This window comes from Giraffa tippelskirchi, chromosome 4, assembly GCF_054371585.1.
Source record: "Giraffa tippelskirchi isolate mGirTip1 chromosome 4, T2T-mGirTip1v1.2.pri, whole genome shotgun sequence".
In the NCBI taxonomy this organism is placed as follows: Eukaryota; Metazoa; Chordata; class Mammalia; order Artiodactyla; family Giraffidae; genus Giraffa; species Giraffa tippelskirchi.
This window is the reverse complement of record NC_137278.1, coordinates 53,191,061-53,205,686: the sequence shown is the minus strand read 5'-3', so window position 1 is coordinate 53,205,686 and position 14,626 is coordinate 53,191,061. Positions and strand designations below refer to the sequence as shown.

Genomic DNA, 14,626 nt, shown 5'->3' with positions numbered 1-14,626 from the left:
ATATTTATATCTCAAATTTTCCCAAAAAGGACTTATGTGTGCTTATAATGGTATATAAATATTTAGAAAAAAAAGATGGAAATGGAAATAGAAAACCAGTACTATGTAAAAAAGGGAGTAAAGGAAAAAATGGACTATTTCTATGGGAAACCAAATGGCTGTACAGGTAAAAAAGAAGTGAAACTCTTACATACACAAAAACATTTGAGAGGCAGTAAAGAATTTAATATAAAATGGCAAGAAAGGTACAAGATGGGGGAGATCAAGATGATGGAGTAGGAGGATGTTGAGCTCACTTCCTTCCACAAATACATCAAAAATACATCTACATGTGAAGCAACTCTCATAAAAACAAACTGGAGACTTGTGGAAAGACTCTTCTACAACCAAGATTATAAAGAAAGATTCACAAAGAGTTGGGTAGGAAGGGAAGAGAAAGAAGCAATCAGGTTGGTATCTGTGCCTGTTGGAGGGGACACAGAAGAGAAGGGGGCTTACATGGGCTTGGAGATCTTCCCTGGAGAGTGAAGAGTTCGAACCACATTGGGCACTGCTGTCCTAGAAGCTGATACTGGGAAGACAAGCCTCTTAGCTGATTTGAAAGCCAGTGAAACTAACAGCAGAGTTGTAAGAAACCTATATCCCACTTGTGAACAGCGGTTGTTTATTCCAAGAACAAGACAGAGGAAACAGAATGAAACTGCCTAGGGCTCTGGCTGTTTCCCACAATCCTCACCCTCGACTTCGTGCCCCAACTCACAATGAGCACCTGCCACAGAACTGCCTGCTCTAGCACAGCTCCCCACTAGGGTGAAGGGTGCTACTTCTAAGGAGAGTGCACAGTTAGGGGGAAGGAGCATGCTTGGATCCAGCACTGAATCTGAGTGGGTCTTGGAGGCAGTGGGTCAGGAGTGTTCTGGAGCTCTGATGTGCTGGGACTACCCCAGTGCTTGCCCCAGCCTGCACTTGGCACCCAGTCTGGCCCCTCTTACTCCATCACTGCTCCTCTAGAATAAAGGTACTGATGCTGGGAGAGGTAGATCACACACTTGGAAGAGAACCAGCTCAGACCTAACCCTCAGGGCTTCTTCTCCAGTATCTTGGGACCTGCCCCTGCTCCAATAGGGCAGTGTTGACCACCGAGCACAGAATAAGCCATGGCTCACATCTGACTCTGGTTCTAGCCAGACAGAAAATTACAGGTCAATGTCTCTGATACTATACATGCAAAAATTCTCAACAATGATACACCAAAAATCAAGTTGAATTTATTCCAGGGGTGCAAGAAGGGTTCAATATTTGCAATTCAATCAACGTGATACACCACATTAACAAAAGGAAAAATAAAAATCACATGATCATCTCAACAGGCACAGAAAAAGCAATTAACAAAATACAAAATCCATTCATGATAAAAACTCTCAAGAAACTTCGCATAGAAGGAACATAATTCAGCATAATGAATGCCACTTATGACAAACTCAAAGCTAACACTATACCCCGTGACAAAAAGCTGAAAACTTTTCCTTTAAAATCAGACCAAGATAAGTATGCCCACACCTGTCACTTTTATTCTACATACTATTGGACATCCTTGTCACAGCAATCAGAGATGAAAAAGAAATAAAAGGAATCCAGATTAGAAAGGAAGAAGTAAAACTGTCACTTTTTGTAGATGACATCATATTATACATAGAAAATCCTAAAGATGTCACAAAAAATCTACTAGAACTCATCAAAGAATTTGGTAAGGTTGCAGGATACAAAATTAACATACAGAAACATGTTGCATTTCTACACACTAACAACAACCTATCAGAAATAGAAATTATGAAAACAGTCTCATTTACATTCACATGAAAAAGCATAAAATATCTAGGGACAAACTTGCCTACAAAGGTAAAAGACCTATACTCAGAAAACTATAAGAAACAGAGGAAAGAAACTGAAGAAGACACAAACAGATGGAAAGATACACCGTGTTCAGGAACTGGAAGAATAAATATTGTCAAAATGATCATCTATCCTATAGATTCAGTGCAATCTCTCTCAGAATACCAATGGCAATTTTTCACAGAAATAGAACAAGTAGTTTTAAAATTTGTATGGAAATATAAAAGACTCCAAATAGCCAAAAATAATCTTGATAAAGAAGAAAAAAGCTGGAGTTATCACACTCCTTGACTTCCAACTATGCTAAAAAATGATAGTAATCAAAACAGTATGGTACTGGCCCAAAAACAAACTCATAGATCAGTGAAACAGAACAGAGAGCTCAAAAATAAACCCACACACTTATGGTCAGTTAATCTATGACAAAGGAGGCAAGACTATATAAGCGAGAAAAGATAGTCTCTTCAATAAGTGGTGCAGGGAAAACTGGGCAGTTGCTCGTAAAACAATAAAATTAGAACATTTTCTCACACCATATAAAAATGAACTAAAAACAGATTAAAGACATAAATGTAAGACTAGAAACCATTAAACTCTGAGAAGAAAATATAGGCAGAATACTTTTTGACACAAATTGTAGCAACATTTTTTTGGAATTGGTCTCCCAATGCAAAGGAAACAAAAGCAAAATTAAACAAATAGGATCTACTTAAATTTAAAAGTTTTTCACAGCAAAGGAAACCATTGACAAAATGAAAGGACAACTTACTGAATGAGAGAATATTTGCAAATGATGAGGGGTTAATATTCAAAATATATAAATAGCTCACACGACTCAATATCAAAAACAAACAAACCCAATTAAAAAATGGGCATTAGACCTGAATAGACATTTTTCCAAAGAAGACATACAGATGACCAACAGCCTCATGAAAAGATGCTCAACATCACTAATTATCAGAGAATGAGAATCTAAACCACAATGAGATATCACCTCACACCTGTCAGAATGGCTATCAATGAAAAGACCACAAATAACAAATGTTGGCGAGGATATGGAGGAAAGGGAATCCTGTAAACTTTTGGTGGGAATGTAAACTGGTGAAGCCACTATGGAAAATAGTATGGAGGGTCCTTAAAAACCTAAAAATATAACTACCATTGATCCAGTAATTCCACTCTTGGATGTATATTTGAAGAAAATGAAAACACTAATTTGAAAAGATATATGCAGGCTAATATTTATAGCAGCATTATCAAGAATTATTACAATAACCAAGGTATGGAAGCAACCGAAGAGTTGACCAACAGATATGGATAAAGAAGATTTTGTATGTATGGTATGTATGTTGGAATATCATTCAGCCATAAAAATTGAAATTTTGCCATTTGAATAAACATGGGTGGGCCTGGAGGGTATTATGCTTAGTGAAATAAGTCAGACAGAGAAAGACAAATAGTCTGTTATTACTTATATGTGGAATCTAAAAAATAAAACAAACTAGTGAATATAACAAAAGAAATAGACTCACAGATACAGAGAACAAGCTAGTGGTTACCAGTGGTGAGAGGGAAGTGGGAGGGGCAAGATAGGGGTAGTGGATGAAGAAGTACAAACTACTATGTATAAAATAAAGAAGCTAAAGAATATATTTTTCAGCACACAGAGTATAGCCAATATTTTATAATAACTTCAAATGAAGTATAATCTATAAAATATTCAATCACTATACACCTGAAATTAATACAATATTGTAAATCAATTATACTTCAGTTAAAAAGAGCAAGGGAAAAATACAAGAAGAAAATATAAGAGGTGAATTTATAGTACTGTGTTAAGAAAGTCTATCTCAAAAAGATAAAAATTCTGTAAGTTTAAAAAAGTTGATAAAGTGAAAAAATAAAAATACACAAGGAAAAATCAAACTTCTGTGAGGTAAGAGGCTTTAAACATAACTTAGAGTGAATTATATACTTAGAGAAATATTTCCAATGTTTTACCAGATAAAGTTCATGATTTCTCACAAATTGCTAAGTAAGAGTACAATAGAATAATGCTCTAAGAATAATAAACATAAATGACTAATGAACAGAAGAAATGATGCTCAGTGGTACTAACAAAATAATGTATATAAAATAGGCTACTATTTTTGTATCTCTCTCTAAAACATGTAAAAGGAAACGCGCATTTTCATAAATCTGTATCTATAAATATAAAATGCCTTTGGAGGATGTACTTATAGGGTCTATCTAAATTTAAAATGTCCACACCCAATGATCTCAAGAATGTACTTCCTAGAATCTCACTTATAGCAATATCATAAGTGTGCAATCATTAATATATAGGAATTTTCATCATTGTGTTCTGCCAAAAGTGCAAAGACACATATTCTGGCAATCGGGGGATCTTATGGTGGACAAAGGCAAAGAGGATCCCCAGTAAGTTCACAAATAGACATCCCAGGATGACAGATGTGTATGACTGAAGGTCGTTTTTGTTTTTAGGAGATTTATACTGTGGCAGAATTTTGAAATGAATTAGTGATAGAGGTATAGAAAAGTTGGTGAAGGAATGAAAAACAAAAATTAAGATAAATAATAAATGCAGGAAAAATAAGAAGCAAGGTACTTTAATAACAAGGGAAAGATACCTCAGCTTTGGGTAATATTTATATCTCTAAAATAAATTATGGAAATCCTGTATATTTAGCTCCGGTTATATTGTCACATGACTACCCAGAGAGGATGGGTTGGTGGGGAGAGAAGTGTGTCCATATCTTCATCTCTCTGTTAGTAACTTAATAACATCTAAAACTGAAAAGTCATGAAATGACACAAATGTGGTGCCAAAAGATATGGGTAGAAATAGGAAAATGAAAGGACGAATAGATGAATTAAAAAGTTATTGCCTTTAGGAAGTGGGAGCTGGTAAAGGGCAGGAAACTGTTGCTTTCCCTGACAGTAACTTAAAACAGCATTTCATTTTTAAAATCACATACATACATGACTTGAATAAACATAAAACTCAGTAATGAAAGTAGAAATAGATAAAAGCAATCACGTTTGTGTTGAGACTCCAACTCCAATCTACTTCTTTTGAGTCTGGAACTTCTCTTAGGTCAGGAATTTGTAACCAAATGCTAATTTGCATAGTATGCAGCTTGGTGGTCAATATGTTGAAAAAATAAATGATTGGATTGATGCTAAAACTTTAGTATCTTTATTTGAAACTAGCATTTTAAAAAGTACAATAAATATCTCTAGAAAAGATAATACCTTGCTAGAGACTGACATGTTTGAAGATAAACTATCCTTCACCTCTACACAATAGCTATGCTTTCTCTGTAACTCCTAGACATTTACCTGAATAGAATAGCATCATCTGTTAGGAATTTTGGCAAGTTAGAGTCCCTCAAAGCTCTTATCAACACCACATCTTCATTGAGGTCTGGGTTCTCTCTTTTTAAAGACCTAAATTTAAAGGAATAATTCAGATGACATTGCAAGTACATAATGTTGAACATGATTTTCTAAATCTCTGGGCTGGGGATTCTGCTTGTAGAAAGCTGTGGAGGGCACCCCACTGCTGATTCCTACTGGAAGGATGGGACCATTTTCCCTGGCATGCCCAGCGTCCATCTCCAAAATAGCACAGGGACAAGTCAGGCACAGGCTGCTTTGCCTTGAGGAGAATGATAAGGGCATTTTTCTCAAGGACCTCCTATCAATCCAGACTTTATCCAACCTCAATTTATAGTTCTCTGAATACATTATGATGGTTCAGATCCCTGTCACTTTCTTTTCTCTTATCCCAGAATGGTTTTTTGCTGGCTCTTATTTTCCTTCAAAACCCAGCTCAATCATTCCCTCTTCTAGAAAGTTCCCCCCACTCCCCACTCAGTGAACCCCAGGGCACAGCACCATGGTTGCCCTCACACACAACTAGTCTAATCTAGATGACTGCTCATTTGTCTGTCTTGCCCCTGGGCTGCAGTCGTGTTCTCTGAGTACAAGTATGTCTGAACTCCTCAGTATCCTTCTTCCTTCAATGGCAATCCTGTAGAGAGTAGAAATATTGTATCTGAGAGGTTGAAGGAATGAATAGAGGGTGGAAAGGCAGGGTGATTTGTGCAGAAGCCAGGGGTATGGGAGCCAGGCAGAAGCGGCCCCATGTGAACAGAATCTAAGCCAGAGAGTCATCGCCTGATAGGAAGGAGCAGACGAAAGACAGATTCCCTCAGAGACTCTGGACAAGTTGGGGGTTCCAGAGGTAGGGGTGTCAAGTGGTTATAAAGAGAGAAGCTAAGGCCTCAAGAGAAAAGGCTCTTGCTCTACTAGCTTTCCAGATGGTGCTAGGGGTAAAGAATCTGCCTGCCAATGCAGGAGATGTAAGAGAGGTGGGTTCGATCCCTGGGTTGAGAAGATCCACTGGAGAAGGAAATGGCAACCCGCTTCAGTATTCTTGCCTGGAGAATCCCACGGACATAGAAGCCTGGCAGGCTACAGTCCGTAGGGTCACAGAGTTGGACACAACTGAAAGCGACTTAGCATGCATGTATGCCACTAGAAACTTGAAAGAAGCTCAGCATTGGAACATACTGTAATGACAGAGGAGGGGTCCAGGATATAAGCTTGCACTGAAGATAAAACTGAAGTTTCTCTGAATGCTTTAGGCTTTGTCAGTTGATGGGGATGACTTAATTGTGTATGTGCATAACAAACTGAATGCCTTTTAAGTCTCATCAGTTGGCTAAGATAGTAAAGAATTTGCCTGTAATGCAGGAGACATGGGTTCGATTTCTGCGTTGGGGAGGTCCCCTGAGAAGGGAGTGGCAACCCACTCCAGTATTCTGGCCTGGAGAATCCCATGGACAGAGGAGCCTGGTAGGCTACTGTCCATGGGGTCACAAAGAGTTGGACATGACTGAGTGACCTTCAGTTTCACTTTCACATCCTGGCTTATGGTGGTTAAGCCTTTAATATTCTGAAACCCATTTTATTGGATGCATTCAGGTGAAAAACAAAGGTAGCCAAAGCTTAATGGCAGCTATGTTGGTTCTCACAGTGAAGAACTGTTGTGGGATGAAGAGAGATGCCCTCTTTCACTGTGGCTGGCAGGGGGGGTGTCAAAGTAAGAATGATGACAACAGTGGCAGCTAACATTTATTAATCACTTGCTATGTTGCTGGGAAAGACTGAAGGCAAAAGAAGAGGATGATATAGTTAGATAGCATCACCGACTGAATGGACACGAACTTGAGCAAACTCCAGGAGATAGTGGAGGACTGGGAAGACTGGTGTGCTGCAGTCCATGGGGTTGCAAAGAGTTGAACATGACTTAGCCACTGAACAACAACAACAACAACATGTTGCTTTAGGAGCCATCTGTGAATTACTCATGAAATGTATGAGTAATGCACGACACAGTTTGGAACTCGACTCTTGCCCAGTTTGGTTTCTTACCCAGCCATGACCAGCACAGACTTTACAGCTCTCATGCCAAAGTCATAGTGATCCTGCTGAGAGAGCTGTTCACTGCAAAGCTTATACATCTGGGTCATTTTTCTTGCTAATATCTTACTGGATTCAAATCCTTCAGAATATAGAATTACCTAGAATGGAAAAATATAATGCAATGCCTGATTGTATTATACTGATAACAACACAGTATAATAACACAAATGTATTCAAAATCTAGTTAAGATATTAGATCTCTCCAAGTGGTTGTTGTTGTTGTCCAGTCGCTCAGTTGTGCCCAATTCTTTGCAACCTCATGGACTGAAGCATGCCAGGCTTTCCTGTCCTTCACCATCTCCCAGAGCTTGCTCAAACTCATGTCCATTGAGTTGGTGATGCCACCCAACCATCTGGTCCTCTGACATCCTCTTCTCCTCCTGCAGGATTCACTCAGTTGTACCCTTATGATCTGTGCAGTTTACTATATGTAAATTATACCTCAGTAAAAAGTGTCAAGAAAAATACATATAAGATTTAAATACACTGGTTATTAGCTAGTATGAAGAAACAAACAAAAAAAAAACCCAGTTTAAATAGAAAGGTTCCTAGATAGAGAAGAAACAAATACAAACATAAATAATTAACTTATTAATGATGGCTATATTTTTTTTACTATATTGATACAAACTAGAAACAAATCACTGTCTTTCATCATTAGTGATTGGTATTATTTCTATTCAACACCCCTTGACACTAATTAAAAAAATAATGCAGCAAGAGAAGTGAGAATAATATAGTCTTTTTAGGGTAATCTAGACATTTTAATTCCTAGAGACAAACTGATAAATTCTAATGAAATGGTTAATTAAGTTCATTTATTTATTCCAGTTTTCAGGGCTTACAATATTCCAGATGGCAAACTGGACTTTGGGGATATAGCAGTTGCACACACACACACACAACATTCTAAGTGGTAACAATCATATCTACACACTTAAAGGAAACAATACTGTATAATCTTGGCCAGAGTACATTCATAATGGAAACTTTCTACCATGATAGAAATCAAATACTAAATAAAAGAAACAAGCTTAAAGTTTTGCTGCTTTATAACGTGAAGCTCACCTCTGCAATCAAGGCATAATTTGGAACCATCATTGCAAAGGGTCTAAACAGCGCTTTCAAATTATCTGGCAACTCAGTTCTGCCTGCATATCCAGGATTCATTGTGATGAAGGCTGCACAAGTCATAACCAACTTTATTTCTCGCCCCTCAAACATGAATCTAGAGAGCTGTTGAAAAGAAAGATAAGATATAAGTTAACACTTCTCCAGATATTTGTAAATTCTTCCCCATAATTACTACTCAAGTACAAAACTTGTGTGATGTGCATTCAAGCAAAAACTACTGAATCCTAGGGTTGGGAATGTTTTCCTCCTGATTCTGTCCTACTCACTCTCCCTCTCTTCTGGGCTAAGTATTTCCTGCTGTCTGCCTCCTTGCCCCTGCCTTGCCCCAGGTGTTTCCTCCTTCTTGGCCCCGTCATAATAAAATGAATGAATAAATAATAAACTAAAATAAAATAATTAAAAAAATTAAACAACTTGCAAGGTTGTTCTGGTTTGTACCGGCTGAACACCACCTGCCCTTTGGTGCCCTCATGACCATAATTTTGCAAGGTCAACACAACAGAGTGGTGGGGGCTTGGCCCTACCCTACCCTGCCATCACCTTCCCAGTACAAAATCCTTCTCCAGGGACATGCTCAAAGGGGCTAAAACAAATTTTAAATACTGAAGCCACCCTAATATCTTCATCTGTCCCTATACTCCTTGGCTTTTCCAGTCCAGTGACTTCTGGAGAGTCAAGACCCCTTTGGGTCCCCCAGGACCCCTCTCTCATTTTTTTACCAGCAACAGGCTGAGACTAGGGGCCATGAGGAAGGCAGTGGAGCCCAGAAGAGGCAGAATTAGAGAAAGAGAGCATAGAAGTCAATGTCAAAGGCAAGAACAAGAAAAATAAGAGGCAAATAAGAGGTGGAGGACAGAAGAACAAGGGAGTACAAGCATGTATGTGTGTGTGTTGGGGGAGCAAAGAATAAGCGGGTTTCTTGAGGGAACAGACTGAGTCTCACCAACGCTATATCCCTAGGTCCTAGCACAGTGTCTGCCATACAGTTGTTTATTGTGTTGCTTGGATGAGCAATTAATTCACCCAACTCAGTTCCACTGCTGCAGTACTCACCGATGACACTGGAAACATGGACTAGAGAGGCTGAAGTTAGCACTGTCCTTCCTAAAATGCAACATGATGTAAGTTCATTATGAACTTGTTCTTTAGTTGCTAAGTCGTGTCTGACTCTTTCATGACCCCATGGACTATAGCCCACCAGGCTCTTCTGTCCATGATATTTTCTAGGCAAGAATACTACAAACTTAAGAAACATGATATCTACGGACTAAAAACATGATATCTATGCTCAGCCCCTTACCTTTGCAGCTTTGGCATTCCTGATGGTAATGAGCTGCTGAGCAATGACGGACAAAACTTCTATGTCAATCCGATTAAATTCATCAAAGCAGCACCAGGCTCCTGACTGTGCCAGACCACTGAAGAAGCGCCCCATCATCTGAAATCAAAAGAATGCCACTCAGCTCTGTATTGTAGAGTTGAACTCCTCCCAAAGTTAAATTCTGAGCTGAGGTATTAAAAAGACAAGAGGTGGTATCTGCAAATAAGCAATAGCTTTGTGTGACTCCTGGGCCATGGCAGAGGTTAACACCTTTTTCTTGGAGGAAATATCTTTTTGACGCTCTCTGAATGATTTGAAACTTATTTTTATTTTTAAATAAAATGACAATCTGACCTATTTTTCATAATGCTCATTCACCTATGTAAATACAGGTTCTCAAAGAAACTGACACATAGATTAGACAACATTTAATTACTTAAGAAAACCTTGAAAACTTTGCTGATGGAAACTTTCGTCTTCTTTACCAGGTACTACACATGGCAGGCAACATGCAGGAACAGCTGAGCAGAAACACAGTCACTTGAGCATGCTAAGTTGCTTCAGTCGTGTCTGCCTCTTTGCGACCCCATGGACTATAGCCCACCAGACTCCTCTGTCCATGGGATTCTCCAGGCAAGGATACTGGAGTGGATTGCTGTGGAAGATCCTCCTCCAGGAGATCTTCCTGATCCAGGGATCCAACCCACATCTCTTGCATCTTCTGCATTGGTAGGCAGCTTCTTTACTACTAGTGCCATGTGGGAAGCCCATACACAGGGTAATGTAATGGTGGTTAATTTCTTCTACAGCAGAATCCTAGTGGTTCAGGAGAATGAATACATACCTGTGGCTATCTACAGAGGAAAGTTCCTTTAGAGACTTAAATTTTGGGTTAAGCATTAGTATAAATATTGCATCATACCATATCTCTATCTCTTTAAAAATAGAGCTAATGGTTTTTTGTTTTAAGGTGGTCAATTGAGCACATAGGGATAACATCCCTTTCTCTGAAATGACCATGTATGAAAGACAGAACTCTCTCCATTCCTGTGTCTGCATTTCTACCTGCAGCTACCTGATAAAATCATAATGGAAAGGAAAACCAGCAGCAGAAAGCAAGTTTTGAAAAAATATTCTGGAAGATGGAAAGTTCATAAATACCGATTACTCAGCTGAGAAGAGCAGAATTCAGCCCGAGCCAGAAGAAAGGAAGAACTACCTTTCAGGAAGGTCTCCAAGAAACTCTGAACCCATCAGCAATACATGCAAGGAAAGCAGACAAGGTTCCAGGGCAATCCTTGGAAATTAGTCAAAGGTGAGTACTTGTAGTGATCAGGTTTGTGGGCCCTTCCTTTCTCTGTGCTTCTCTCTCCTCATTCCAAGTAGAGTAAACAGGGCTCTTGAGGCTGGCATTGCTGAATTTTCCCTCCAGCATAATACCCAAGGACTGCCTTATTGAGAAAGGGGGAGATCTGTATTTGGGAGACATTAGGAGATACTGGGAGAAGACATTAAGCTTGGGAGATAACGAAAGCAGAGAAAAGAAAACACAGATAACTTCAGACCTCCACATTACTCAACTGAGAGTCAAAAGGACAGACAGCTCCATCCATGAGTGAAACCCACTGAATTCTACTACTGTAGAAAAAAATCCTTATTATTTTGGTATTTATAAAAGGTTTCTGGCTTCCTGGCTGCCCATGCCCACATACTCTATGGGGAAGCCTGCCAGCCAAATATCTTACACTCTCACAGAGATCACAGGAGCTCTTTCATTGAAAGCAGGGGTGAAACAAGTTATTCTAAATGATCAACTCAGTCCCCCACCCATGCATATGAACTAAGAAGTAAAGATCAACAGACGTTTAAGAAAAATCAACATCAAAAAAGAGAGAAGAAAAATAAAATAAGCAACTCTGAAGAAAATGGAGGTAATTTGGGGGACAAAAGAAAAAATTTAAAAATTCAAATGGAACCCTCAGAGAGATTTTAGAGGAAATTACATTACTATAGTAAAACAAGATGCTCTAAAAAAAAGAGTCAGAGATAAGAAACAATCCTTGGAACTTAATTATAATACAGCCTAGATTTCAAAAATGAAATAGATGGACTGAACAATGGAACAACTAAAGACCAAGCTGGCATTCTTTTTTGGCTGAGCAGCTTGTAGGATCTTAATTCCCCGGCCAGGGGACAGAGGACAGAAAGCTCACAATGATGTTGGTCATCTAGTCACAACCTGCTCATGGAAGAGCTTTCAATGGTATACAAGGACTGATGGCCAACAGGAGACAAAAAGAAGAAAATGAAACTTGTCTCCATCAGAGTGATGTTATGCAGTCTGTACCACCTCTGTTGACCACCTGAAGTTACTACCGGCTGAAGTAAGCATGAGAAGTAGGACTCCAAGAAGGGGGAAAAGACATTTTTCAATAAAGGTGGGTTCCCACAGCTCTCTCGCTTAGAATCATTTAATTTTATTAGTTTAAAAAGGGACTTAATTTTATCCCCTATGCCATTTTAGCATGACATGAAGGTTCCCCTAGTTTCAGAACTCAATGCTAATATATTTGGGGCACACTGGAAACTCTCCTTCCCTTCATGCATGCTTCCTAAAAGTCCACAAAAGGACTAATGTCTAATGTCAGTAACTGCTTCTGTTGTCAGCTACTTCTGTGTGGGAACTGACAGCTGGTTTGTCCTCTTGTTTCTGCTCCTAGAAGAGGCATCCACATCCACCTGCCCTATTGGGATGGACGAGGTGGAGGTGGCAGGGTCTCCTTCATACTGAGAAGTCTTTCTCCTCCCCCCATGTCTGATTGGGAAGTTGGGAAGTTGCCAGGAATGACCTTTGTCTTTTTCTGAAGGTCCTCTACACCAGTGGTCCCCAACATTTTTGGCACAAGAGATGGATTTAGTAGAAGACAATATTTCCACAGACTGGGGAGGGGGGATGGTTTTGGGACAATTCAAACACATTACATTTATTGTACACTTAATTTCTAATCTAATGCCACTGCTGGTCTGACAGGAGGTACCAGTCCGTGGCCCAAAGGTTGAGGATCCCTGCTCCACATCCTTCAGGGGATATACAACTCTCCAAATTAGACATTAACAGCAGTTTCTAAAGTGTCATCTGGGGACCCCTGCAAGTCCCAGAGTTTCTTTTAGGGGGTCTGTGAGGTCAAAGGACTCTCATTATAATGCTAAAATGTTATTTGCCTTTTCAGTCTCATTCTCTCAGGAGAGAACAGAGTATGAAAAAGTTATTGATGTGGTTTCAGTTTCAACATCACAAATAATCTTTAAGAAGCTGCCACTTGTCAAGTTTTGGTATAATTTCAAAGAAGAATATCAGCAATTATCTGAAGAAGCTATTAACCTATTCCTCTCTTTTAGTGTGTATATCTGTGTAAGACTAGATTTCTTTTCAAATACTTCAATCAAAATTGCGTATCTCAAAAGATTTAATGCAGAAGCAGATATGGGAATCTGGCCATATTCCATTATACCAAACAAGAGATTTTAAAATATATAAAATAGTGTCACTCTTCTCACTAAATTTTTTGTTTTGAAAAATGGTTACTTTTCTCAAAATATGTGTTTGTGCTAACATGTAATAATTGATTATGGTTATTTTAAAACAGATAAATATTTAACATGCATCAATTTTAATGTATAACATGGAAAATATCAACAGGTATAACCCATACATATAAACAAAAACTCTTTGGAGGCCTCAATAATTTTTAAGAGTGTAAAAAGTTCCTGTGATCAAGAAGTTTGAGAACTACTCAATGAAAAAATCCTTCCCTGAATTCTCACCTCCTATGCATTTCATTTTTAATACACAACTCTGAATTGCTCATCTCTCTTTTAATATTTATTTATTTGGCTACACCAGATCTTAGTTGCGGCATGTAGGGTCTAGTTCCCTGACCAGGGATCGAACCCAGGGCCCCTTGCATTGGGAGCACAGAGTCTTAGCCCCTGGACCACCAGGGAAGTCCCTGCTCTTCTCTTCCTATAAGTTTATTCCTTGTTCCTAGATTTCCCTGCTATTCTGTCTTATACCTCATTTTTACCACCATTTGACAAATCCTGGCCTTGATTCCTACCTGGCCCACCCAGACTGCCTTGTGTTGACTATTCTCCCTTGCTCTATTTATTCCACTTTAATCATTCCTGGCCCCACCAGTTTTTCCCAGTTTGCCATCACCCCTTTTTCTCCTTCTTTTGCTGGGTCACACTGCAAACAGAGAAAGCCACATGAAGCACTTAATGTTAGCATTCATATGCCAGGACTGTACCTTGTAATCCAAACCATCAGAGCAGTTAAAGACCACACACTGGATGGCAAGGGCTTTTGCAAGGTCTTTGGTGGTCTCCGTTTTTCCAGTTCCAGCAGGACCGGCTGGTGCGCCTCCCAGATCCAGCTGCAAAGCCCCCATGAGGCAAAGGTAGCAGCGATCCTGAAGAAATGGATAAATTGTCATTACTGAAGAGAACTGACACTGGCCACAAATTTGTAAGTGCTTTCTATAGCAGGAGGGTCATTATTTATTTTTTTAAATATATTTTTAAATGGAGGATAATTGCTTTACTATGTCGTGTTGGTTTCTGCTGTACAACAATGTGAATTAGTCATAACTATATATATATATACATATGTATGTATATCCTCCCTCTTGAGCCTCCCTCTCACCTGCCTCCTCATCCCACCCCTCCCCATCTAAATCATCACAGAGCAACAAGTTGAGTTCC

At 39.1% G+C, this 14,626-nt stretch overlaps 1 protein-coding gene across 1 annotated transcript in view; it reads right to left on the bottom strand.

Annotated features, from left to right (window-relative positions):
- The window catches only part of DNAH6 (dynein axonemal heavy chain 6), a 281,257-nt gene that overhangs the window by 150,910 nt on the left and 115,721 nt on the right, over positions 1-14,626 (bottom strand). The window contains exons 29-33 of the mRNA XM_081596922.1: positions 14,173-14,334; positions 9,842-9,979; positions 8,476-8,643; positions 7,357-7,505; positions 5,257-5,364 (exon numbers count right to left, since the gene is read on the bottom strand). Coding sequence (XP_081453048.1) covers positions 5,257-5,364; positions 7,357-7,505; positions 8,476-8,643; positions 9,842-9,979; positions 14,173-14,334 — 725 coding nt within the window. The remainder of the gene's footprint in view (positions 1-5,256; positions 5,365-7,356; positions 7,506-8,475; positions 8,644-9,841; positions 9,980-14,172; positions 14,335-14,626) is intronic.